This window comes from Callospermophilus lateralis, chromosome 15 (assembly GCF_048772815.1).
Source record: "Callospermophilus lateralis isolate mCalLat2 chromosome 15, mCalLat2.hap1, whole genome shotgun sequence".
Taxonomy (NCBI): Eukaryota; Metazoa; Chordata; class Mammalia; order Rodentia; family Sciuridae; genus Callospermophilus; species Callospermophilus lateralis.
Genome location: NC_135319.1, coordinates 26,619,764 through 26,646,396, shown reverse-complemented (window position 1 = coordinate 26,646,396; position 26,633 = coordinate 26,619,764). Strand labels below are relative to the sequence as shown.

At 35.9% G+C, this 26,633-nt stretch overlaps 1 protein-coding gene across 1 annotated transcript; it reads right to left on the bottom strand.

Annotated features, from left to right (window-relative positions):
• Positions 1–1,388: 1,388 nt before the first annotated feature.
• On the bottom strand, positions 1,389–25,322 carry Lipk (lipase family member K). Its single transcript, XM_076835208.1, has 9 exons — positions 25,221–25,322; positions 23,586–23,703; positions 20,926–21,124; positions 19,843–19,952; positions 18,509–18,645; positions 12,375–12,521; positions 10,419–10,490; positions 5,429–5,500; positions 1,389–1,646 (listed from the first exon to the last, which is right to left on the bottom strand). Exons 1-9 carry the CDS (start codon positions 25,320–25,322, stop codon positions 1,389–1,391), a joined length of 1,215 nt encoding a protein of 404 aa, XP_076691323.1.
• Positions 25,323–26,633: the final 1,311 nt, after the last annotated feature.

The window sequence follows — 26,633 nt, the reverse complement described above, 5'->3', positions numbered from 1 at the left end:
GGAAAAACACAGGAGAAAACACTCAACTTCAGTGACTTGTGGATCAGCATACAGTGGTCTAAAATTTGTGTAATTAGAGTCAGAAAAAAGTGGGGGTATAAAAATTATTTCAGGAAATAATGTCCTCCAAATTTTCAAATTTGATGAAAACTATAAATCCAAAGGTCCAAGAACCTCAGAAAACCCTAAGCAGTATCAAAAACCACATCAAGGCTCACCCAAATCAAATTGCTGAAAATCATTGATAAATAGAAACTATTAAAAGCAGACAAGGAAAAGATGCATTACATATAAAGAAGCAAAGAGAGAAACCACAGATGTATCAGAAATGATGCATGTCAGAAGACAATGAACATTTTTAAAGCAATGAAAAAAAAACTATGAAACATGCCATTCTAAAATTCTATTCTTTTAAAAACATTCTTTTAGAAATGAAGTCAAAATAAAAAATAAAAAAAGAAGGACTTTTTCAGATAAACACTGAGTGTCTCAATCACCAGAAGATCTGTAAAACAAAGGCTCAAGGAAGTTCATCTATCTGGCCAAAGGGAAATAAATGAAATAATGAATAGGATCCATCAAATTTTCAACCATATAGACAGAATAATAACAATATATACAGTATCATAGTATGATATGGATTATAAATGTGATATGTTGTATGTAACAAATTATAGAAGATCACATAATAACATTATGTAGAATAGACATAAAATAATGAATTAAATATTATATTTATTATATAAAATAATTATATATTAACAATAATAATTAGTAGTAATAGTTTACTATGTCTGATAACAAATTACCACAAATTTAGCAATTTAGAACCAAATATTTATTATTTCACTGTTTCTGTGGGTGAGGAGTCTAGGCAGAGTATAGCTGGGTTGTCTGCCCAGGATTTCACAGGCTGCAGTCAAGGTTGGTCTCTCAGTAGGAGGCTTTGTTACGCAAGAATAGGCTTCCAAGTAGCAACAGGTTTTAGACACAATCAATTTCTTGTGGCCATATGACTATGGGTCCGTTTTTTTGCTAGTTATCCAATGGAGGTCACTCTCAGGTCTTAGAAGCCACATGCTATTCTTGCAATGTGGTTTTCTCAACATATCTCTTCATTTCATCAAACCAACAGGAAGATTCTCTTATTCGGGTCTGCTTAGATAGATTCACATACAATGCAATGTAATTATGGAATTACATCCCATCAACCTGTGCTACTTGGTATAACCTAACCAAAGGTGTGACATCTTTGCCAATTCTCTTGGCTAGATGGAAGACTCAGGTCCCATTCACACTCAAAGGTAGGGGACATCAGATGGTGAAAGTCACTGGGAAATCACCTTAGGGTCAGCACACCTCATTACTATTACAAGAAATCCATGTGTTTAGAGAAAAAAGTGTGTTTTGTTTTGTAAACATTCCTCCATCAATTTAATTAGGTCTTGGTAAATTTCCTGGGGAGCATCCTGTCCAAGATAAAAATCCATATGATTGTAGTATGGGATCGCCTTGTAATAAATGAGGTTGGCAACTTTAGGTAGCAAATTTTCAACGTCCTTGGGATCAGCCAAAATATCCTGTCCACCACTCCAAATGGCTGTTGGAACTTCCATCTCAGTAATGTTGTATAAAGGAGGTATGAGCTAAGTATGATGAAAGAGATGGAGAGAGGATGATAAAAAAAATACATTATAAAAGTGACATTAATTCTCAGTTGTGAAGCAAGTTTTTCAAATGCTCAAAGTGTGCAGCTTGGATACATTTGATTTGTAAACATTAAAATGTTAAAAACATTTGAAAATACTTTTGTCCAATAATATGTGTTGTGAATACAAAATAAACAAAAGCTATTACAATCCTGACTTGCAGTTTTGGGAAAATAGGAAAGAATCCAAGAGGAAGACTTGTATTTTTGTGGGGAATCATCTTTCTAGTTGTACTTTATCGGAAAGCACATCTTTACAAATAAAATGTTGAATAGGACAAATATCCCCTTGTCAGATGCAGAAATCTGGGCTCAGTGGCATTATTGACACTTATATATCAGCAGTTTCTTTGGGGAGCACTGATAGCAATACATACAAATAATGAAATATGTTTTAGAAGAAGCCAGTCTGCTATAGAGAAATAGTATTAAACTCGCTCCAGCAAGTTTTTCCTTACCTTCTTTCCTGTGCTGATTCAACACAATCCCAACCAAGTGACTAGGTATGGTCAATTAATCTCTCATTATTCTAGCCACAGAGATTGAATAATAATAACTTGGCATATCACTAAATCTGTATCATAGGTTAGTCTGGAACTTTCTGCCAGAGCTACTGAGAAAATATTAGATTTTTTTTTCCTGTGGAATTCCGATTGCTAGAACTATATAAGCTAAATATATCCAGTAACCCTCTTAGCACTTTGTTGGAAAGAGTCTAAACAGTAGAAATAAGCATCTCAGATGAAAGTTGAGAGAGGGAGAGGGAAAGATAGAGAGGAAGAGCAAGAGAGAGACGGAGATGTGGTGGTGTTTAAGTTCCTGGGTTTTGCCACTTAACTAGTACTTATGAGTTCAGTATGTAGTACTGTTTTTAAAAATTTGAAATAGAGTTGGTTTTGCTAATTACAACTGAATAATTGTCTATCAAAAATAATTTCTGATTATTATATGCTGTGTACTGAATTTGTATCCTCTCCAGATTTATGTGTTGAAGTCCTAACCCCCAATGTGAGGGTGTGTGGAGATGAGGAGACAGGGTTTTTTAGGAGGTAATTAAGGTTAAATTAGGTTATAAGTGTTCATTCCTAACTCCATAGAATTGAAAATCTTATAAAAAGGTAAGGATGCTCTCTCTCCCTTTCTCTCTCTCAAGGAGCAAGAACAAAGGAGCACACATGCACCATGTGAGCACACATTAGAAAGGTGCCATCTGCAAGCTAGGAAAAGAGCCTCACTAGAACCCAGCCATGCTCGTACCCTTCCAAACCGACAGAAAATAAATTCCTATCATTTGAGTCACCCAGTCTATGGCATTTTGTTATGGCAGCCCTAATTGAATAGTACACTAATTTGTGACAGACTAGGAGGAAGAGGTAAGAAGGACAAAGATATAGATTGTAAGGAAACTGTGACCCTGGCCTGGAAGAGGTTTCTCAGAACAACAGAAATGTGCCTGGAGGTGACTGTACCTCAGGTTCTCTTAGGAGAGAAAAATTCAGGCAGAGCCCTCTGATATAGTAGTCACATCAGGCGTTTCCATCAGTTAATGGGTTGCTACCTGAGTCTTTGCAGTACTACATATTGTAAGCATATCCTGCTTCCCTATGGTTTAGGAGCTTTAAGAACAAGTGGTAGATGAGAATGTGTAGTTTTGAGAAGGCAACACAAAGGGCAGAGAAAGAAGTGAGTACATAGCCATGACCAGGGGTGTGGACAGGGAAGATGGGTTCCAGAAATCTCGGCAAAAGGCCCTAAATGCAAAGTGCACTGATGAATAAAGAGACCTGCTGGTTCTGACTGCTGTTTTCTTGACAGCAAACTATAAAGCGTAAATATTTAAATGCAAAGATGTAGAATGTTGAAGAATAGAAAAACAAAGCATTACAGAGGCAGCAATAGACACCAGTAAGCTTTGAGCCACAGAGTGGGTCTGAGAGTCCCTGAAATCAGAACTCCTTCACTTCAATGATTTAATTACTTTGCTAAGGATAAAAGTGGATGTCCAGAAAATGTCAAAGCCAAAATGAACATCAAAATTTGGATTTAAGTTATATGTGGTATATCTTGGCCTGGAATATATTAAAATTTATTTTTAAGTAGATAATTAAAAATTGTATGTAACTATTAAAAATGAGTGACTTTCTTAGGAACAAAGGATTACTGGTGATTACATTGGTAATTGCACCTGCCAAATTTATGCTGCTATTAATTACAGCTGTGATTAAGGTTATTGCCTTTTAAACATGTATGTAGTTCATCTTCTGCTTTGAGTTTTCCTTCCCCCACCCAAAGTTCCAAGCTAAAGACCTATATCAGAATGAGTCACCATGCAGGCATAATTGTGATGGGATCTGCAAACATAATGATAAAGCTAGTACATGCTACCCAGCTCTCATCCAAGCAGGTATCAGAGTCTATAAGGTAAGGTCATTATCTAAAAGGCTTTTCCTCAAGAAATCATAAACTCTTGCTAGGACAAAGAATTCATGAATTACAAGAGAAAGTAGCACTCTGACATAATATATGTGAGGCATCCCAACCCGAGTCTCATGCACTTCTAAATATAGCAGCTTAGGAGAAAAATCAGATTTATCACACTAGTTGAAATTATAAATATTCACTATTATTATTTTTGTGGTGGCACTGAACATTGCTGTTTGAAAAATTTCCAAGCTTCCACATCACAAATTCGAAAAACATGCGTATTTTGTTCAGTTTGAGTTTAGTCTACAATCAAGAAGCCAAAATAATTAGTGGATTTCCTTACATATACTGGGGAAAAATAGCAATAACAATAACATATACTTTTTTTTACATAGAATATTTTCTTTTAATATGGAATATTTGCCCTAAAAGTTTTCATAGGTTATTTCAATAAATGTTTTTATACACAGTTCTCTGGCAGATAATGCCTTCCTGAGGGTGATGATTTTGGTTGATATATCTTTAATGAAGCATGTGTATGTAGGTTTTTTAAAAGTTGTTAGTAAATGACATATCAAAAACTATTAGAACAAAGTTTATTCTATTAGAAATGGAATAAAGTTAGAAAATATGCTTTAAAAACAAAGATTGTGCTTTTGTTTTTTATACGAGGGTTTTAACTCAGGACACTGAGTTAACACTTAACAAGTAAGAGACATCCCAAGACCTTTTTATTTAGAGACAGGGTTTCACTGAGTTGCTTAGGGTCTTGATAAGTTACTGAGGCTGGCCTTGAACTCACAATTGTCCTGCCCCAGCCTCCCAATCGGTTGGGATTGCAGACAATCGCCACCACTAGGGCCAGCAGGATTGTGTATTTTTAATTTACTCTTCAAAATGTAGTGTTAATTAAATGTTGAGAAGTTTTTATATCTTGAGGTGGAATAAGTGTAGTAGAAGAAAAATGGACTTTTAGATCCAGGAATCCCTTGGTGGGTTAATAACCAGAATATTCTAAACAATATTCTGGTTATTAATTGGCTAAATACTTTTGGCAATTTACCTAACATCTTCAAGCCTCTGGGAAAAATGAAAATATTGTTTAACTTACAAGATCATTGTGAGAATGAGAAATAATGACATGACACATTGACAAGACCCAATAAACAGCATGTGATAGCAACAATGAGCAATATCCACGGTACTGAATGGGAAGTAGTAGGTACTTAGGAAGTGGATAATATTTTTATTAATTCATTTTCAGTATGTCACTGACTATGATTATTATTACTATACCTGATGGAAGTGCATCATGTTCTGATCAGGCTGTCCCCAGTCAAAGGCTTGAAACTGACCAGAATTAACTGCCTATGACAAAAGTAATAAACACATTGAAATGATATAAGAAAACAGGGTACATTTAAAGTTAGCAAGAGAAAGATTTAATAAAGATTTGATATTACAACTCTTTAGCCAAATTTCAATAAGTCAGTCAAATAATAAAAATAAATACAAATTCACAGAACTTACACAAACACTTCCTATCTTGCATTTTTCCAGTGACAATTTTCAGACAGCAATGCCTTTAAAGGTTACAATATAGCACATCAAAACAGTTTTAAAGGCTGTCAAAGATGTTGAATACCTTGGCTTCAGGAATATATATATATATATATATATATATATATATATATATATATACACATACATATATAAAAATATATGTATATATATAAATATATGTATATATACATTTATTTATGATTTGGTACATATTTGATATATATTATTTGTATATATGTGGTTATGATTTGGAGATATAGATAGATAGATAGATAGATAGATAGATAGATGATTTGATTTGGATATGAGGAGTCTTCCAAAAGATTCTAAACAATACAGGAATATTCAGTGATGAAATCATTAGATTATGAGAGCTGTAACTAATCTGTCCAACCTGAGAAGTTTAAATGAACTTTCTAGGTGGTAACTGTGGTTAAAGGAGGTAGGTCACTAGGAGTGTGCTCTGAAGGGATTCATCTTCCCTGTAGCCCCTTCTCATCTCTCTCTCTTTCTGCTTCTGGCCACTATGAGTGGAGCAGTGCTCCTCCACCATACCCTTCCATCATGATGTTCTGTTTAATCTTGAACCTAGAGCAATGGAATTAACTGACCATGGACTGAATCTCCCCAAATTGTGAGCCCCCAAATAAACTTTTCTTTCTTTAAATTGTTCTCATTGAGTATTTTGGTCACAGTGACCAAAAAAAAAAAAAACTAACTCAAAAATTGGTACCAGAAGTAGGTATGTTGCTGTGATTAACCTGACGATATGGTTCTAAACAATTCCAAGCCATTGGAATTGGCTTATAGGAGGAGTTTGGAAAGGTTTGGAGATGAATGCTAGAGAAACTTTAGGATATCATAAATGGAGGTTAATGGGTGATTCTGGTGGAAGCCCAGAAAACCAGGATGCAGATTGTACTGTGCTCATGAGGTTTCAGGGGGAAACAAGGATTATATTGGGAACTGGACTAGAGGCCACTCATGTTACCTTTTGAAAAAGAACTTGTCTAATTTGGCCTTTGTCCTGAGACTTTGCATGAATCTGGATTTAAAGGTAATGGACTAATGAATCTGGTGGAAGAAATTTCAGGACAGAAGAGCATTTAGGCCATGCCATGGATACTTCTGGCAGCATTAAGCCAAGTTTACTGTGAGAATAAGGATCAAAAAACAGAGAAGGATTATTTAAAAAACTTGCACTTTGGCCAGAAAAGTGCATGTAAAACCAGGGCCGTGGAAGTCGTGGTTATTAATGATATTATAGTCACTAAAGAGATGCTAAATACTTTGCACAGAGGCACTAAGAAAGAGGGCTTGAGTGCATCTCAGGAATTGAAAAGACCACACCAATTCAGGCTCAAGTATATAGAAATAAAAATTACTTTCAGAAGCAATCACGGAGGCACTCTTCTCACACAGGGAGCCTAGGAAGTTGTTTCATCATACTCAACCACCCAGAGGACATTGAAGTAATTGTCCAAGGGGACTTAGTTACTGCTTCACTGGTAGCAGGCCTTGGCTTCATTCACATAGTGCTGGTTCTGCAGTAATTCAGGAAGCTGAACTTAGGTGATCAAGGAGGCTTCCACTGAGATTTCAAGGGAAGGCCTAGGAGGCCAGGTAAAGTGTATCAGGGTTGAAGTCCTCATGGGCTTTCCCTGAGAAGACAATGCACTAAGCTCTGAAGGTGAAGCCAAAGATGGAACGGAAATCCCAGGAATTAAAAGATGTCCGTAAACGAGAACGGACTGCTGAGGAAAGCTGCTAGCTGCAGAGAGGGGTCACGTGGGCTGCCCTTGGCATGGGGGAAAGGATGAAAAGGAGCAAATCTTCCCAATCCCTTTGGACAGACTATCTCAGTGCTATATGCCCCTGATACCATGGATAGCATGACAGGATTTGTTGGACCAACTGGTTTGGGCTGTGTTTTAGTCCCAGCCCTTCTTCCTATGCCTCATTTCTCCCTTTTGGAATGTGAATGTTTATCCTGTGCCACTGTATATTGAGCATATGTAACTTGATTTTGTTCATTATAGGGACTCAGAGTCAAGAGTTTGCCTTGAGTCTCAAATGAGACTTAGACTTAGGGGCAGTTCTGGCACTGTTAAGACTATAGGGAGTCTTGGAGAAGTACTAAATGCACAGAATGCATTTAATACAATATGTATTTGAAATCTAAACCCCAAATACAAATAAAATAAAATAAAATAAAAAGAGTCATGTGGAGTGTCTCAAACACTCAGGGCCTGGCTAATTTGATGAAAAGTTTTAAGGATAGGGAATGTGGTCTTAAGAGCTTAGACCACTTGATGAAGATAATAAGCTATAAATGAACACAATGCACTTAGCATTGTGGGATGGACATCAACTTTTGGGGGCCATGGGTAGAATGTCATGATTTGTATATGAGGTGTTCACCAAAAGATCCTATATTAATCCAAGAATATTCAGGAGTTAAATGATTAGATTATGAGAGTCATAACTTAATCTGACCATCCTAGTTTAAATGGACTAATTGGGTAGTAACTGTATGCAGGTAAGTTGTGGCTGGAGGATGTTGGTCACTGGGGATGTACCTTGGAAGTGTTCATCTTCCCTAAGTACCCTTTCTCTCTCTTTCTGCTTCCTTGTTGCCCAGATCTGAATAGCTTTCTTCCACCACATGCAGTGGCCATGATGCTTAGCCTCACCTTGGGTTCAGAGCAATGAAATCAGCAGACCATAAAAAGACCTCTGAAATTGTGAGCCCCAAATAAACTTTTTCTCTTCTAAATTGGCCTGTTTGGGTATTTTGGTGACAGCAATATAAAACACAATATGCATATATATGTTTTTAAATGACACCAGCTATACATTTCCAGCATTAAAAAAATTCTATAATTGTTAATAAACAACTTTGCACCTTATTATCTTCATCAAGTGGTCTAAGCTATTAAGACCACATCCCCCATCCTTAAAAAATTTTGTCCAATATAGTCATGGGATAAGTGTTTGAGACACTGTGCATAATAACTATTTAAGCATTTTGGTGTTTAGATTTCAAATAGAATAGAAATATCCATGCATTCAGTACTTCCTTTTTCTATTGTTTGTCACCCATGTTGGATTGAGGAAGCAGATAATCTTCACATACGTATACCTCAAGCACTTCATTAAATGATCCTCAGACTACACTTAGAGTTTTTTCTTAGCTTGAATTTTATATTTTCCTTCCTCATTGATTTAATCCTGATTTTTGGTTCAAACTTATGCCCCTCATAGCTTATATTGATGCAGGCAGCAATTTGCTACTATTGAATTCTGCAATATTTCAGTAAGGAGAGGTAACAGAATGTACTATTTAGGGACTTGGGCTCCAGCATCAAATGAATCTGGTTTGTATTCATGTTTAATGGATGACTAAATTCATTATCCAGGACAAAATATTTGTGAAATGACAATGATAGTGACATTCTTTTCATAGGACTGTGAGGATTAATAGGGTATTGTATATAAAGCATGTGGCACCTAGTAATGTTTGACAAGTAGCTATTTTTACTAATATATGCAAGTCATAACTTCAATGAAATTCTTGTGAAGAAACCAGAGCCAAAATTTCTTCATATTTCAGGGTTTTTTGGATGTTGGAATATTTGTATAGACATTATCAGATCTGATAATTCTAAGTCCAAAATACGCCCAAAATCCAAAACTCTCTGGGCACAAGTTTTAGATTAGGGATGCTCAATCTGTGACATGATTATGATCATTACCCTTGCCCTAGCTGTCTACATATCTTTCAACCAAATATTTTATTTCCACCACTATTTATCTCTACCTTAGAAAAAACTTTCTGTCAAAAAGAGTTCTCATTAAGAGAAGTCAACTGTGAGATGTAAAATATATCGAATGACAAATTTTATATATATATATATATATATATATATATATATATATACACACACACACACACACACTATATAAATCAGCCTATATTATATAAGCTATCATGCCCAAAGGGTGTGGTGGAGGGCAGATTCTTCTGTGCATTTCAGAAAGCCTCAACCAGTGTTTCACACTATCTGTAACAGTGATTCTCAACTTGAAAGTAAAGAACATATTTATTAGTAAGTAGGTTGAAATGCAAATTCCTGGGGCTCTCTTTTTCTCATACACCACACACACACACACACACACACACACACATTCTTGACTCAGAAAGGTACAACAAGTGAATTTGGCTTATCTTCAAGGCTACAAAATATTGAGTAATGTAATAAAACAAAAATTTTAACTGAGAGTAAAAATGCAAACTATCAATCTATTTAAATCTTTCCCTAGCATTTTTTTATTATTATTATTTTTTTGCATTAAACATTATTTCTACACTTTAAAATGTCCCTTATGCCAACTGGAGAATGAACAGGTCTTTCTGGAAAAAAAATACAATTCTATTAGATATGGTGATTTCCAAAAAAAGAGTAAATAAAAGCTTGAAAAGGCAACATATAATAATTTAAGGATCAGAACTTGGTATAAATATGTGGGAATCAGTTTCATAACCCAGACACTGAAGACAAGAGAATAGACAGGAGCAAAGGAAATCCAAATGAAGAGTTAGTGCTGATTTCAGAAACATCAATGTGACAGTGGCATGGGCCCTGCAGTGAGTTCCCAGGGGTACTCTTAGGGAATCTCACAAACAGGTATGGATGCATTAGTAGGGACAGGAAATGCATACCTGGGCCCAGTGCAGCATGTTCTGAACAGATGTTCCTGCAGGGCTCTGTGCCAAATAGACATCCAAGCGACTCTGTGAAGAGACAATTTCTCATCTAGAGGCTAATCATGCCACAAGTGAACATTTGTGAGAAATTCTATAATTTCTTCTTTTTATTTTTGTTGTTGCTATTAATATTATCATTATTATCATTTAGGGAAAAAAAAACATGTATCATACCCTATTACCATATAACCAAAGAAGCCTTTTTAAGCACTTTCTCCTTCCCACAGCTGTTTCTTTGCTCTGGGTGGTGACTTCATGTGGCCCACAGAGGGAATCCCACTGGTTGAAGACAGGTAAGGCACCTATTCTTTCCTGACTCCTCACATAGATCAAAGAGTATAGAAGGTCAAGGGATCAAAAACCTTAGCGACCTTCTCCTTCTCCCTGCTAAGTCCCAAAGTTCATTCAGAGAAAGCTTTGATCACAAAACACTAAGAATAGATATGAATGTTTCCTTTTGTTTGCTTGATTAAAAACAAAGTGTTAAATGTTTCATGAGGCTCTTTAAAAATTTGTAGGACAGAATTCATTCAATATATTTAGATTTCTTCTGGATCAAAACAACAACAAAAAACCACTATATTCTTTCATATTTTCAGTTACATTTTTTTCAAAATAAATTTTATTTTGAAAGAGTTATTTTTCTATCAAAGTGAGCACTAGAAACATCTTGGAGCTTTAAAAAATATATACACTTATTGATAAGCTATTCAAAACTACTGAATAAAAATCAAAATATTTAGAGTTGAGTTTGGGACATGTTCATTTTTTCAAAATTCCATAAAGGTTACTTACTATGTACCCCTAGTTATGCTTCACTAAAACAAACAGCCTTGCAGATACTGTAATAATGCATAATCCAGTCCCTACAGTGAGAAAAAGGGTGATATGATTATGTGCAGAGACAACAAGGGCCTCCAATGAATAGACAAAAGTGTTTTTTGGTAAAGTCTTTCTTTATCAAATTCAACCAAGTTAAGAGGCTACTTTAAAAATTACTGTGTTTTATGTTTATTTCTAGGTCTTTTTACTTAGCTTTGCCTACATGTCTTCATCTACATGAGATGTTCCCTGTGATAACCAAGCATAGTTTCCCTAGAAAATCGAGACACTAAAAGAGGAGTGTACAAAGGCAGTGGCTCAGTCATGCTTTGCATAGAAATCCTTTTATGAAAGTCTTACTTGCAAGGAAAATTTTAATGATTCTGGCAGAGGACAGTCAGGCTCTGGGCTGAATCTCTGAGATAAACGGAGACCACCTCTCTTCCTCCTCTGGTTTCAAACAGCTCCTCTCCAAGTGAGAAGTAAACTAACTTCCTGTCTTTCCCCCTTTTGCTCATCAAGTCAGTTAGTGATAACTGAGGAAAGGAATCTCAGTTGTTAGAAGTAACCTGACAAGAACCCCAACACCAATTCCCCTCAGTTTCCCTTGAACACAAAAGCTGTACCTGTCATTGAAGAGCCATCCCTTTATTTCATTTGATTAATGAGTGTTCCACAAAGTAATCATTTCCAAATCACCTTTGAATGTGGAAAATTGAAAAAAAAAAAGATGTCTAGAATCACTTCCTGAGATTTTACTTTACTTCAGTAGATCTGAGATGTAGCTCAGGAATAGCTAAACTTCAAAACCACAGCACTCGCCTAACTGAAGGACTTTTTATTTGTGACAATATTTTAGCCAACACCAAGAGTTGTTGAGAAATTTTGGCAGCAAAGCCTTCTTCTCAAATCCTCCTATGAGAATGGATAAGATTCCCAAACTTGGTTAGAAGACATGAACATAAAAATTGCATTCCAAGAGACAAAAAGGAGACCTTGAAATGTGGTTTCTATGTAACCCAGAGTAAACTCCCATCACCTTGGTGCAGCAAAACCATTGTTTTCTGAGACTTGACTACTTATACATACCATGTTTAGGTTTTGGGGATCAAATCCAGTTACAGTGAACATGAAGTTGCTGCACATATGACGGAATATCTTCCGATTGCACATTTTGGTGGCAATAAATTGTTCCATCAATGTGTGAGGGGAGAACATTTTGTCACCAAACAGTGCCTGCAAGACATGATGAAATTTCATGAATGTGGATGTCAAGAGTGGAAAATGAATGGCAATTCAAACAAGCACTGGACAGGAGGTGACATCAGTTCAGTGTTAATACTCAATGAAACCACGAGTTTTGTTAAATTTTGTTTTGTAGTCCGCCCAACTCATCTCTTTATGGTTTTTCCCCCACAAATCTTTAATTGGGAAATATTTTGGCAGGCTCTCTGAAAGACCAGTTCCCATATAAAGTTGGTACAGCTTTGGAGTCAGGTATATCTATGTTTGATTCAGATTCTGTCTCTTATAATTTAGGAAAGTATTTTAGTTCTTATTACCCTGCATTTTTCAACTATAAAATGGGAAAACTTTTATCTACTAGGTAGAATCATCATAAAGATAACAGATAATGCTTAAAATACACCTTGTATTGTTCCTAGCAGCAAACAATAGCTCTGTTATTATGATTAGTGACTGATACAAGTTAATGAGCCAATCCTTCCAGAGTCTCTTAATGCTTAAAATGCTTAAAATGATTTCTTCTAATTATATTTCAGGCAAAGTTGCGAGTGAGTTAAATGGACCTTATGAACTTCCTTCATATCCCTGTGCATATTAATACAATATTTGTTTTATAATATATAATTTTATAATCTTAGGGTAATAAAATAAGTATTATGTGAAAAGACTTTTTTTTTTAACCTCTTAGAACTTTCGGAAATATCATTTACAGAAAAACTGGCATTTCTTTCTCCTGAAACTCTTTACTAACTGGCAATTATAACTAAAAACCAATTATTTTTTATTCTACTAATTCACCATAAAAATTTATACTATCTTTGGTAAACTGGATCCAATAAATTCTTACTAGGCATAACTTTAATTTGTTGAATTCTGAGTTTGAAAAATAGTTATATTGAGGGTTTGTGTTGAAGGATTGGAGGGAATTCTTATTTAATAGAATATTTGATATATTATGAAATTTTAATGTAAAATATAAAATACTAGGAACTAACTAATTTTTCTGTCAATATCAAAGAGAAAAAGAAGAAAGAAGAGAGAGAAGGAGAGAAAGAAGGAAAGGAAGAAAGGAAGGAAGAAAAGAGAAAGAAGAGGAAGAGGAAGAAAAAAGGTGAAGAAGGGGATGAAGGAGGAGGAAAGAAAAGGAAAAGAAGGCAAGAACTACAAAATATCACACCAGTTCATATTTCTTGATTCTTTAGGTCTGGAAAATAATAAGAGATCATTGAAGATATTATCAAATACACTTTGACTTTTTCTTCTTTTTGTCATAATTATTAGGAATCTTGGATAACATGTTGTCATCTATTCAAAGTTCTCAAGTGTAACAACTTAAATAAATAGCTACATGAGTTAAGAGCTGAACAAAAGGTAGGACCTAATTTTAATCATTGAACATTTTTATTTTTCATTTACCAATACTGTTTCCATGCTTTAAAAATGTGAAAAGAAATAGTCAATATATAAAAGTAATCAACCATGAAAATTTGATGTGAAAGGAAAAGGTTATACCTCCCACAATGCACCCTAGGCGACTAACAGTTCTGGTAGTCAGCTTTCCCCCATACAGGGTTAATTAGCAGGAGAGTCTCTGACTTGACTCTCCCCCTACCTATTTACCCAAGGACAAATAATTACTCCTTCATCCTAACCTAAAAGACAGGATTGCAATGCAGGCTAGTAAGACAGCACTTCCAAAATGGCAAACATGCTAACTTGCAGGTGTAATTCCAATTTGATTCTGGAGGGGGCATGTTTGTCACATAATAGTAGGAAGACAGATGTCCTCTGGTTAGCATCAGAAAAGTCACCCTTTCTTCTGGAGACATGGTTAGATGCAAGGATACATGACTTGCCCAGCAGAACATGGACTGGATTCACCCTTGTGCAGGAGAATATGAAGAACCAGGACTGATTTCTTCAATTTGGCATTGAAAAAGTGGAGAAACCATTACATATAAGCAAACACTGACCTTGAGCTGCCTGATCAGATCTGTGCTCAAGTTTTGGCTCTATCACCTAATTAGCCGGATGACTTGAGACAGATTGCTTAGCCTCACTGAGACTTAGGTTCTTATTTTTTACTTTTTTTTGGTACTGGTGACTAAACTAAGGGGCACTCGACCACTGAGCCACATCCCCAACCCCATTTTGTATTTTATTTAGAGACAGGGTCTCACTGAGTTGCTTAGCACCTTGCTTTTTGCTGAGACTGGCTTTGAACTCGTGATCCTCCTGCTTCAACCTCCTGAGATGCTGGTATTACAGGCGTATGCCACCATGCCTGGCTAGGTTCTTATTTTAAGAGATGAAGACAGTACTAAAACCCCTAATCAAAAAGAAAGATAAAGAGGAAAGGATCAAAGAAAGATATAAATAAAAAAATTTGGGAGACAACATCATAAAGGTATATATGCTTAGGGGCAGAATGAAGAGTGGAAAAGAGAGAAAGAGAAATTAACAGGAGATTTGTAACACCAAGTACTCTGGCCTTGAATCGAACATAAGCTTGATTAATACTATTAATAACACCAAATAATAATTAGTAAGCACCAATTAATAAACCAGATATGATGCCTAAACATATATTATCTCAATTGCTATCCCAACTTAACCAATTTTACCCATTTTATAAATGTGAAAACTGAGGTTTAGAATGGTTAAATAACTTGTCCACTGTCATGAAGAGCAGGATGCAGAGGCAGAAGGTGAACATAGTTCTGTCTCACTCAGATTCTTATGCCTGTGCCTTATGTGAGTTAAATTTAATACAAACAGATGAACACTCAAAATTACGGACTGTATCAAAAGAAATATACTACTTAGAACATTCTTTAGCATATATCATATGTTTGCCACAAAACAAATCTCAGTTTATTCCTGAACTGTCTTTGATCAAGGAAGAAATTACAAATAAAATTTTTCTTGAAACAAAGAATAATGGGAGCACAACAAATCTAAACCTATGAGATAGAGCAAAACAAATACTGAAGGGGAAGTTTATAGTAATCAATGCCTACACCAAAAGAGCAGGAAGATCTCAAGTGAACAAGCTATTTTGCATCACAAGAAACAAGAAAAACAAGAGTAAACCAACTTCAAAATAATAAGAATCAGAGGAGAGCAGGGCATGGTGGCACACACCTGTAATCACAGGAGCTCTGGAGGCGGAGGCAGGAGGATTGTGAGTTCAACCAGCCTCAGCCAAAGCAAAATGCTGAGCAACTCAGCAAGACCCTGTCTCTAAATGAAATACTAAATAGGGATGGAATGTGGCTCGGTGGTCAAGTGTTCGTGAGTTCAATCCCTGGTACCAAAATAAACCAATAAATAAATAAAATAAAATCAATAAATCACAGGAGAAATAACTAAAACTGAAACTTTAAAAAGAATATAAAAGATCATTGAAATGATCAGTTTTTTCAAAAGCATAAACAAACTTGATGAACTTTCACTTCGACAAACTAAGAAAAAAGACAAGACTCAAATAAATAAAATCAGAGACAAGAAAGAGCCATTGCCATTTCAACAGATACCACAGAAATATGAGGATCATATAAGATTATGATGAGCAAGTATATCCCAACAGATGGACAACCTATAAGAAATGGACAAATTCTTAGACATATACCTTGCCAGGACTGAGCAGAGCAATAAAAAGTAAAAAGAATCACTAATAAAATGTCTCCAAAGAAAAGTGCAGGACTAGATTGAATTGTACCAAATTGAATTGTACTAAATTGAATTGTACCAAATATTTATTGAAGAACTAGTACAAATTTTTCTCAAATTATTCAAAAAAATTGACATGGGGGAAATTATTTTAATCTCATTTTATGAAGCCAGAATTACCCTGATACCAACACCAGATAAGGAAATAACAAAGCCAGAAAGCTAAAGGCCAATTCCTTGATAAGCAGATGGAAAAATCTTTAACAAAATACTAGCAAACCAAACCGAACAGCACATGTAAAATGTTATTTGCCATGATGGATGGAACCCATCCCAGGGATGCAAAGATGATTCACCATTATCCAAATTAATAAATATTATTTACCACATCAACCAAATGAAGACCAAAAACCATATGATCACCTCAATAGATAGAGCAAAAGCATTAAAAAAAATTCAACATCATGATAAAAACTTTGAACAAATTAGGCCTAAAAGGAATGTAGTTCAATATAATAAGAGCCACACGTTAAAAGACCACAGCTAACACCATACTGAATGAGGAAAATGAAGAGCTTTCTCTCTAAGATCTGAAACAAGACAGGGATGTTTCCTGTCATCATTTTAATTCAATATGGTAGTGTAATCAGTCAAAAATAAATAAATAAAGGGCATCCAATTTGTAAGGACAAGTTTGAATTATCACTATTTGCAGATGATACAATCTTATACAAAAAAAAAAAAAAAAAAGATTCACCAGAGTCCACCAAAAGTCTATTAGAAGTAATAAATGAATTTGACAAAGTTGTAGGATACATGGTTAACATGTAAAAACTAATATTGTTTCTATCTACAAGTAGAGAATTATCTAAAAAAGAAAAGAAAAAAAGAAATAAGGTAATTCCATTTAGAATAGCTACAAAAATTAAAATGTCTTAGAATAAATTTAACCAAAGAGGTAAAAGATCTCTGCAATAAAAATGATGAATCACTGATGAAAACAAACTGCACAGGACACCAAAAAATAGATATTTTGTGTTCATGGATTGGAAGAATCATATTGTTAATGTGTATATACTACCGAAAGAACTCTGCAGATTTAATGCAATCATAATTAAAATACCAATGACATTCTTCACAAAACTAGGAAACATTCTAAAATTCATATAGAAATGCAAAGAAAACCAAAGCAATCTCGAGCAAAAGACTAAAACAAGAGGCATTACTCTACCAGACTTCAAAATGTAAAAGTATCTTAATCAAAACTGGATGGTATTGGTATGAAAACAGACACATAGGCTGATGAAACAAAGTAAACAGCCTAGAAGTAAATCCACATACCCATAGCCAACTTATCTCAACAACTGTGCAAAGAACACGCATTAAGGAAAGGTTAGCTTCTTCAATAAATGGTGCTATGAGAATTGGACATCCACACGTGGATGAGTGAAGCTAGACTCTATTTCTCACCATATACAAACATCAACTCAAAATAGATTAAAGCTTAAATGCAAGAACTGAAACTCATAAAAGGAAGCACAGAGAAAATACTTTAGGACATTGGAATGTGCAAGGATTTTTTATATATTTGATACCCAAAAAGCACAGGAAAAAATAGACACAAGAGATTGTGTCACACTAAGTAACTTCTGCACAGTGAAGGAAACAATCAACAGAGTGAGAAGACAATCTAGACAACAAGAGAAATATTCTCAGATTTAATCTAACAAGAGATCAACATCCAGGACATGTAAAAAATTCAAGTCAATAGAATATAATCTAATTTTAAAAATAGGCAATAGACATTTCTTAAAAGAAGACATGCAAATAGCCAACAGGGGTATGAAAAATTGCTCAACGTCACGGTCACTCATCTTCAGGGAAATGGAAATTAAAGCCACAATGAGTTATCACTTCACTCCACTTAGAATAACTATTACCAAAAGGACAACAGATAGCGAGTGCTGGTGAGGATTGGTGGGAATGTAAATTAGTACAGCCATTATGGAAGACAGTATAGAAGTTCCTCAAACCAACAACAATCAATCAAATCAGCTCTCACTTTAGCTGTGATTGAGGGACGAGATGAGAGAAACTTCTAGACATAGATGAAGACACCAGGGTAGAATGGCATCAAAATGAGCTCTCTGAACCCTGCTAATAAAAGTATTCCTTATCAATAAACTGACAAGGATACCTCAGACATCTCTTATATTCTCATATGTCTGTAAATTGTCATTTGTCTTCTTTTGAAATCAGTGGGACCCTATATTTTATTTCAGACTTTTACTTGGGAAGTTACATACCTTGATGGTTCGCCTGGAAAGAGTTGTTAATTTTTTTATAGGACTTCGGGTGTACTTCACTGTGACAACTGGTGCCAGTGCAAAAAATATCTTAATTCGCTTAGCCAGTTCTTGGTTCGTAGAGAATGCAATGAAAGCTGAAAGTGAATTAGACACTAGTTCATAGGTTTAAAACAATTACTTCTTTATTTTAAGTGATAGTAATGGTAGCCACATGAAAAACGAAACAAAACGAAAAACAACTCAGAGTAATAACCATTTGTGAGGAGGAATTTCTAAGTTTCTCAAGGACGGGAATGACTGATTCAGAATCAAATGAGTTCTTTCATCCCTGGGGAGTACAGGTCTACTTATATAGAAGTGGAAGAGAGGGTTCAGACATCCTCTGTGAAGTGTGGTTAAATCCAAGGGTCATCCCAGCTTGACTGTGGTTTGGTGTCAGACAAAGTCATGCTTGGCTTCACATTCACTAGCTGTGTGAAAGTTATCTCTCCAGTATGAGTCTCAGTTTACTCAATCTGTAAATTAGGATAATTGAATCCTTAGAGAATGATTCATATATATGAATACACAGATATGAATATATATAAATGGATAATTCAAATTTTCTATATAAATCATCCTCTAAGGATTCTTAAAATTTATATATATACATATATACATATAAGTATGTGTGTAAATGTGTGTGTGTGTGTGTGTGTGTGTGTGTGTATATATATATATATATATATATATATATATATATATAACTTAAGGTATTACTTGGCACTGTCAATATTAGGAAAAAAAACTAAATTCAATTATTTGTGCAATACAGATATTGGTCTCTGATGTTTGAGTTTCCAACGAGAGAAATAGAGAGAAGATGCGGTGCCTCATGGTTCTACCTACATGGCCCTACCCACATCCGGCCTACCTGTGCTTCCCTGGCAGGCAGAAGCCACATTGATTGTAAAGTACAATCACAATTTTGTAATTCTTTGCTTTCTTTTTTGTGTCCTTTTCTAGACTGTGATATCATCAAAGGAAGGATGGCTATTATATTTATCCCTTCCTCCCTAGTATATAACCCAAATTCTCACAAATATTCATTAGGTACATAAATGAATAAAACAAAGTAATTCTCTCTTTCAGGCCTATCAGCCTCCAAAATTCACTGTGGGGGAAAAATTCCTTATTGTCATCTTTGTTTTCAGAAAACAGCCAGAGGATATTGTTTCCCTTTTAAAGTTCCCAAACTGGAGACTCTGCAGAGAGATACTGACCCTGTTCAGAAATATGGAAGAGCCCCGACTCCTTCCCACATTCTCTGATCACATGGGCCCCAAACACACCTATGGTGGTGCCCTGAGAGTGGCCCACATAGTAGAGTTGCTCTTGTCCAGTTTTCTCTATGATTAGATTGATTGTGGCTGGAAGGTCATATTTAGCCATTTCATCCAAACTGCCAAAACAATAAGAACAATAAAATTGGAAAATCTATCTCGTTTTAGACCTGCAATATTTAACATTCATTGTAGACATAGATGCTCTGCTTTTATAAAATATGAAACTAGAGTTAATATGTGATATTATGCATCTGAAAAACTTTTTCCAGGATCTGACTTTGATTTGACAAGACATTTTTAGCAAACAGGAATCAGAAAAATTTAATTTGTAAAGGACTACTAAACTTTTCCTGTAAAGCTAGTCCTATTTCATTTACTCTCACAGCAGATTTACCAAAAATCAAAACAAAATGGAAAAGAAAAGACAACAATTTTTGGAATGCTCATCTAAAATTTAGAATAATAAATCAAACAGATTCATAGACCTTGGCTCAGACTGGACTGAATCCAATTCCCAGGAAGAGTCCTGGTGATGTGTCTCTTTGTTGCCTCAGGTGCTTCTTGATTCTGTGTATAGCTTGGGAAATACTCACCTAAGAAATCATCTTGTCACTTGCTATAGTGCAATGACAGAACCACCCTGTGGTGTGGAATAAGGAAATGCCAACTGGTTTCCAAAAGGAAGGCAGGAATGAGGTAAGGAACAAGTGGCTTTGGTGACCTCCAAGGCATGGTTCTTAGCTCCTATGCAAGTGCCTGGGTTTGTCCCTGTAAAGAAGCAGGTCAGGCTTCTGAAGCAGACAGCACCCCAGGCTCTGCTGCTGACAGCTCTCTCTTCTAACTGTTCTGTGATCAGGAGGCACCGGCCCTGGCATGTTGGTATACACACATACACACACACACACACACACACACACACACACGGAAGGAAGAGGTGAGGGTGAAAACCAAACAGCAATACAAAATAATAAGATTTATCCTTCTCATGGATTCTATTGGGTGCACTGAGACCAAAGGAAAAATCAACAAGTGTTCTTGAATATAAATGAGCAAGGTACACACTTTATTCATTAACATGTTTTCCCTTACCTAAACGCCCAGTATTCTGAGGACTTGGGTGACAATTTCAGATGCTTTCTGGACCAGGTGTTTCCTCGGCTGTTCCCCAACCATACATCATAACCACTATCTGCCAGAAGGAAAGCCAAGCTGTTGTTGGGGAGGTTACAGATCCAGTCACTGGCAGATGCAATTAAGCCATGCTGCAAATACACAACTGGTTTTGGAGCTGCAAGACACAGGCGACAAGATGTTCATGTCCAAACTTCCTTAGTGTCTACATGAAAATTCTCTTTCCTAACTTTTTAAAATATACAAGAGAGGTTAAGACCTGAAATTTGGTGTCAGGCAAACCTGGGATCTAGACTTTTCTTAACTGTTTTCTGGACCAGTGATTTATCTTCTCTATGTCTTATCATTTACAAAACCGAGATTATGTATAATGTTTTATGCTGTGTAGGTACTGGAGTCAAATTGCCCTGGTTCAAAATCCATTTTGCCATGTATTAACCGCTTTGTGGATCACTTACCTTATCTGCATAATGGGTATAGCATTTTATTTCTCAAGAAATATTTAAAAACTTTAAGGTTTTCTTGAAATAATAAAATGACAATCAAAACACCATTTGCAGAATGTTTATTGAATGCTAGGCACCATGCAGATTCTATAGGCCATTTTTTTTTTGGAAGGAGATGAGTATCGGGGATTGAACTCAGGGGCACTCAACCACTGAGCCACATCCCCAGCTCTTTTTTGTATTTTATTTAGAGACAGGGTCTCATTGAGTTGCTTAGCTCCTCACTGATGTTGGGGTTGGCTTTGAAAGCAGGATCATCCTGCCTCAGCCTCCCAAACCCCTGGGATAAGAGTCGAGCAAAATGCAAAGCCATAAATAGAATTTCACACAATGTAAAATTGTTAACTGGATCTAAAAATACTATTTCCAATGTAAAATTGAAACATTTTTAACTAAGAAAGAAAAAAGATGCCTGTGATCCCGGCTATTTAGATTGCAAGTTTGAGGCCAGCCTGGATAACTCTGTGAGACCCTGTCTCAGAAAAAAAATGAAAAGGACTGAGGATATAGCTCACTGGTAGTGTCCCTGGGGTCATTCCTTGGTAGCACCAAAAAAAGGGAGAGAAAAGAAAGAAGAGGAGGAGGGTAAGGGGAGAGTGGTGTTGAAAAAGAAAGTGAGAGAAGAAGAAGTAACTAAGTAACTAGAATCTTTCTCTTCTCTTCTCTCTCTCTCTCTCTCTCTCTCTCTCTCTCTCTCTCTCTCTCTGTCTCTCTCTTTCTTTCTTCTTTCTCCAGGGATTGAACCCAGGGGCGCTTAACCACTGAGCCATATCCCTAGCCCGTTTTATTTATTTTTATCTTTTGAGACAGGGTCTTGCTAAGTTGCTTAGGGCCTTGTTAAATTGCTGAGGCTGACTTTGAGCTTGTGATCTCCTGCCTCAACCTCTCAAGCCACTGGGATAATAGGTGTGCACCACCGTGCATGGCTCTCTTCTTTATAAGTAGTTTGTGATGCCATGTTGGTACCTCAAAACCCTATGTCAGGTCCCTTTTGGAACTAGACTGATGTCCTGAGAGTGAGTACGCTAACTTAATTCTCAGAGAGACTTAGTATTTTCAAAGCAAGAAACTAATGTTCATGTCCATCTACTCACGTCTTGGAGAGAAGGGAAAGAGTGTTATTAGCACTGCCAAAGTCAAGACCTGCCAGGTAGCTGTCATAGCTCATATCTCTCAATGATCTGAGCCCTCAGGCAGCTGTTTGTTGTAGATATTTCTAATGGGTACATTTTAGCAGCTATGGAGCAGAAATGAAAAATGTCCAAGGCCATTTAAAAGATGTAAAGATTTAAAATACTCTCCTGAGTATTTTACAAAAGCATTGGAGTTATTCTGGCAAATAATTGACTCTATAAAATCAGAAGCATCATTATTTCCCTCTCTTTTTAAAAATCTAGATTTTTCTTTAATCCTTCTGATATTGAGAAGTTTTGTTCTACATCACACTAGAGAAGAACAGGGGCTGAGAAAATGAGAGAAAAAAGTAAACGGTGTTTACCAAATGGATTTCCCCCCACCTACAGATAGCAACCTTCATGTAGGGAGCTAGAAATGACCTTTTTATAAAATTTAAGCAAAGAATTATTAAGGTCATACTTACTTCAAAAAGGTAAAATCACACTGTCTTGAATAGAGAGTGATTATAAGTAGCAGTGATTGCCATTTAGAGGTATGGTAGTAGTGTCACTAGATTGAGTGACTAAAGCTGAGAGAAATTTTCAGATTAGAGATAAATTTAGAAGGCATAATTGATAGTCTTTGGTGACTGGCTGTAAAACAAGAGCTGAGAAAAAAAAAAGTGGTGTCCAGAATGACTCCTAGGTTTCTGATTTTCAAAACCGTACTCTGGTATCACTGGAACAAGACACAATTTGTTGTTGTTGTTGTTGTCTGTCTCTTGTTTGTTTCAGAAGAGGACAAGACCAAATAAATGGTGCATATGAAAATGATTTAAAACTTCAAAAAATTATACAAGGAAAACTGGGGGACAATTTCCTTACTCAAATGAAGGACTGCAACCTATTTTAGAATGAAAGCCTTTCTGCTGCTACCAAGATGCTACTGGCATTCACACTTTAGGTGTTCTTCCTTTCATAACAAAATAAATCATACCAGTTTTCCTTGGGCATCTTCTTCCATGAGGAATCCTATAAGTTCCAAGGATATAGCCATCCTTTGTCACAACATCATATTTTTCACAAGGATAACCCCAGTAAGAAATAATCTGACTCTAGAACAGGGAAAGAAAAATACAAATTGTGATATCATCTCTTACATTTTTTTGCACACATTGAAATATAATAGTATTTTAAGTTGCAATTTCATGTTTATCAATCTATATGTTGGGACAGTACGTGATGGGGAAAATTAGGATGATTTAGGGGTTTTCTAGAAGGGATTGCAAAGGCATAGGTAAGGCAGGGTGGGATGACTCCCCGTGCCCGTTTCTACATCCCAGACTGCTCAGGACAGTATGTAGTTATGCCTGTTGGCCTAGAATTATTAATACACACTAGCTCATTCTCAAAATGCTCTGATACAAATTTGTGTGGCCATCTAATGAATGAGACCACTGGATTGTGCAGTACCTTGTTGCTGATAATTGAGCAGAAAGGGCAACATTGAGGGAGATAGCTAATTGAATTTGATTTTCACGGGATTGAAGGTAGGGCAGTAAAAATACCTGACCTCATTCTTCCCTTTTTTATATATCTTGTGCTTAAGATTTTCATTGGCAAAATCGATCTGAAAATCAAAGATGAAGGGAGCTTTTCAACCTAGTCCTTATAGATCAGCCTCTTGAGCAGAGAGAAAGGTATTAAAGAACTGAGGTTGTTAGAAGGGTCAGTAGAAGATACCCAACCACAGATACACAAGGAAGAGGATGCTGTGGGATATCTTCTGCACAGAGCTTTCTATGCCCTGTCTCATTAATCCTTACAAGAGACCTTTCAGATAGAATTGTACCGATTTTACAGTTGAGAAATGTGAAGTTCAGGAAGATCAGTGATTTGTCCAAGATTATAAACTAGGAAAAGACAAAAACAAGATTGATTACAGAAAAAAATTTTTCAATTTCTTATAATAAAACCATGCATTTGCCTATATCAGCACATAGATGTGTGCATAATTTATGAGGCTATCTAAAATAGAGGTTAAGAACCCAGATTCTGAAGAGAGACTATCTACCACTGAATTCCTGCTCTGCTTCTTATTAGCTGTTACTCTAGGAAAGTTACTTAACCTTTCTGTGCTCATTTTACTGTTGAGATAATAATAGTATCTCCTCACACATATGTTGTGAGGATTATCTGTAATAGATGTAAGACAGTGTCTGGAACAAAGAAAGTTTTTTAAAAAATGTTTGTTATTCTTACAATCATTATAAAAGGATGAAAAGCCAAAAAGCACTCAGACTAGCAAGGAAAAATTGTGCTTTACTATGGGAGGAAGAGGAAAACTTGAATTTGAGGACATACATTGATGGACTGTGAGTTCGGCAGTGTGGTAGGAGGTCTAGGAAGCCACCATTAGATGGTAACTCAAACCACCAGGAGAGAGAATATTGCTGCTCCAATTTAGGTCACAACTTCTGGATTAGTTAGCCATGCCAAGGAACGCGGAAGAAAGCACAGATTTAGGCACTGGAAGAATTGCTGAAAACTAGACCGTCACACCAATTGTAACTAAAATGATGACTAATTAATAATTCCTTATCTTAATGGGCTTTTTCAATGTGTGACTTACAATATTCATATTAGCTTCAGGATTTGTGATGCTTCCTTTCTTACAACCATATATAGGTCCAAGAAGAAGCACCCAGGATGCTGTTGCTAAAAGCTGCCACATTTGGAGTATGCCTGGGAAAGGAAATATTAACGGATTTGTCATCAAAGAGAAATTCTGCAAAATGAAATCTGGTGTATTCTTTTTATAATACTATTTTATTTACACTACGATGGGAGGGAACAAAAAACATATACTTCTAGGATATGCTTTAGCAAGTAACATACAGAATTATTCAGAAATCATTCCATGAAAAATTTTGTATGGAAGAAAGGAAGGAATTGATAACATCTTTAATTCAGGGCTATATCTATTGGAAAAATAATAGGGACATTTTTAAAAGTCAGACTTCTCTCTCGGGGCATTGAAAATTACATGTCCTGGTTTCTGCCGAATGATTGGCATTTTGAGGCTTTAGAATCAGTTATTGGCCAGATGATCTTGGTGTCCCTGGGGTAGAGCAGATCCTGCTCTCTTCTGAAATCTCCAAGTTAGAGAGCATGTGAGGACTTGTAATGGTGCAAGGGAAGAGGACTATGTAACTAGCACAGTGTGCTGCTTGTAGGAAGAGCTGGAATCTCCCAGGGTGGCACCAGCAAGAATAGGTTGTTTTTTGTAGCCATGACGTAGAGCCCCAAAGCTACCTTTGTTTCAGTCTTCCAGGTAATGGGGCTGGATATAAAAGGGTGACACACCCAAGCCAGAGAAGTCTCCATGTGTCTCATTTTGTAAGGAGGAGCAAGCCAAATCCAAAGAGCTTCTTTTCAGGCACCTCTTAACAGGGTGTGCTTCCCTGCTTGGCCCAATCTAAGCCTTATATTATTAATCATAATTGTTGGGTAAGTCTGCCTGATTGAGGTACCTCTCCTTAATGATAACTCCAAGAGTCCTCATTTCTTTGACCTGTTTCTATGACAGTTCCCTGATGAATATTGTCTTCTTCTGTGTCCCATGTTGACATAAAGCTTGTTCTCACTAACATCTATAATGATATTACACTAAGAAAAGAGGAGATATTATAATTTCCAGGAGATTTTCAGTTTTTAAAGATGAGACTATTGGTCTCAGATACCCACATTAAATCAATACAGGTTAATATAAATATAATTAATAATAGATATGTTGATCTATCATTCTAAATCAGCTTCACACTGCTGTTCTGTAAAACATGTCTCCAGTGGGTATTTGTAAAAAGGCTTCATGTGTAATGTTAAGTGAAAATATATACAATTAATACAATTGACAATCTATGTTTGTATGTATATATTACATATATGACTTTATTAGAGAGTCATATATAAATGTTATAAGTATGACTTACAATTTTCTCTGCTGTTATGATTTTATTGCTTTAATAACACCAATTAAACATAT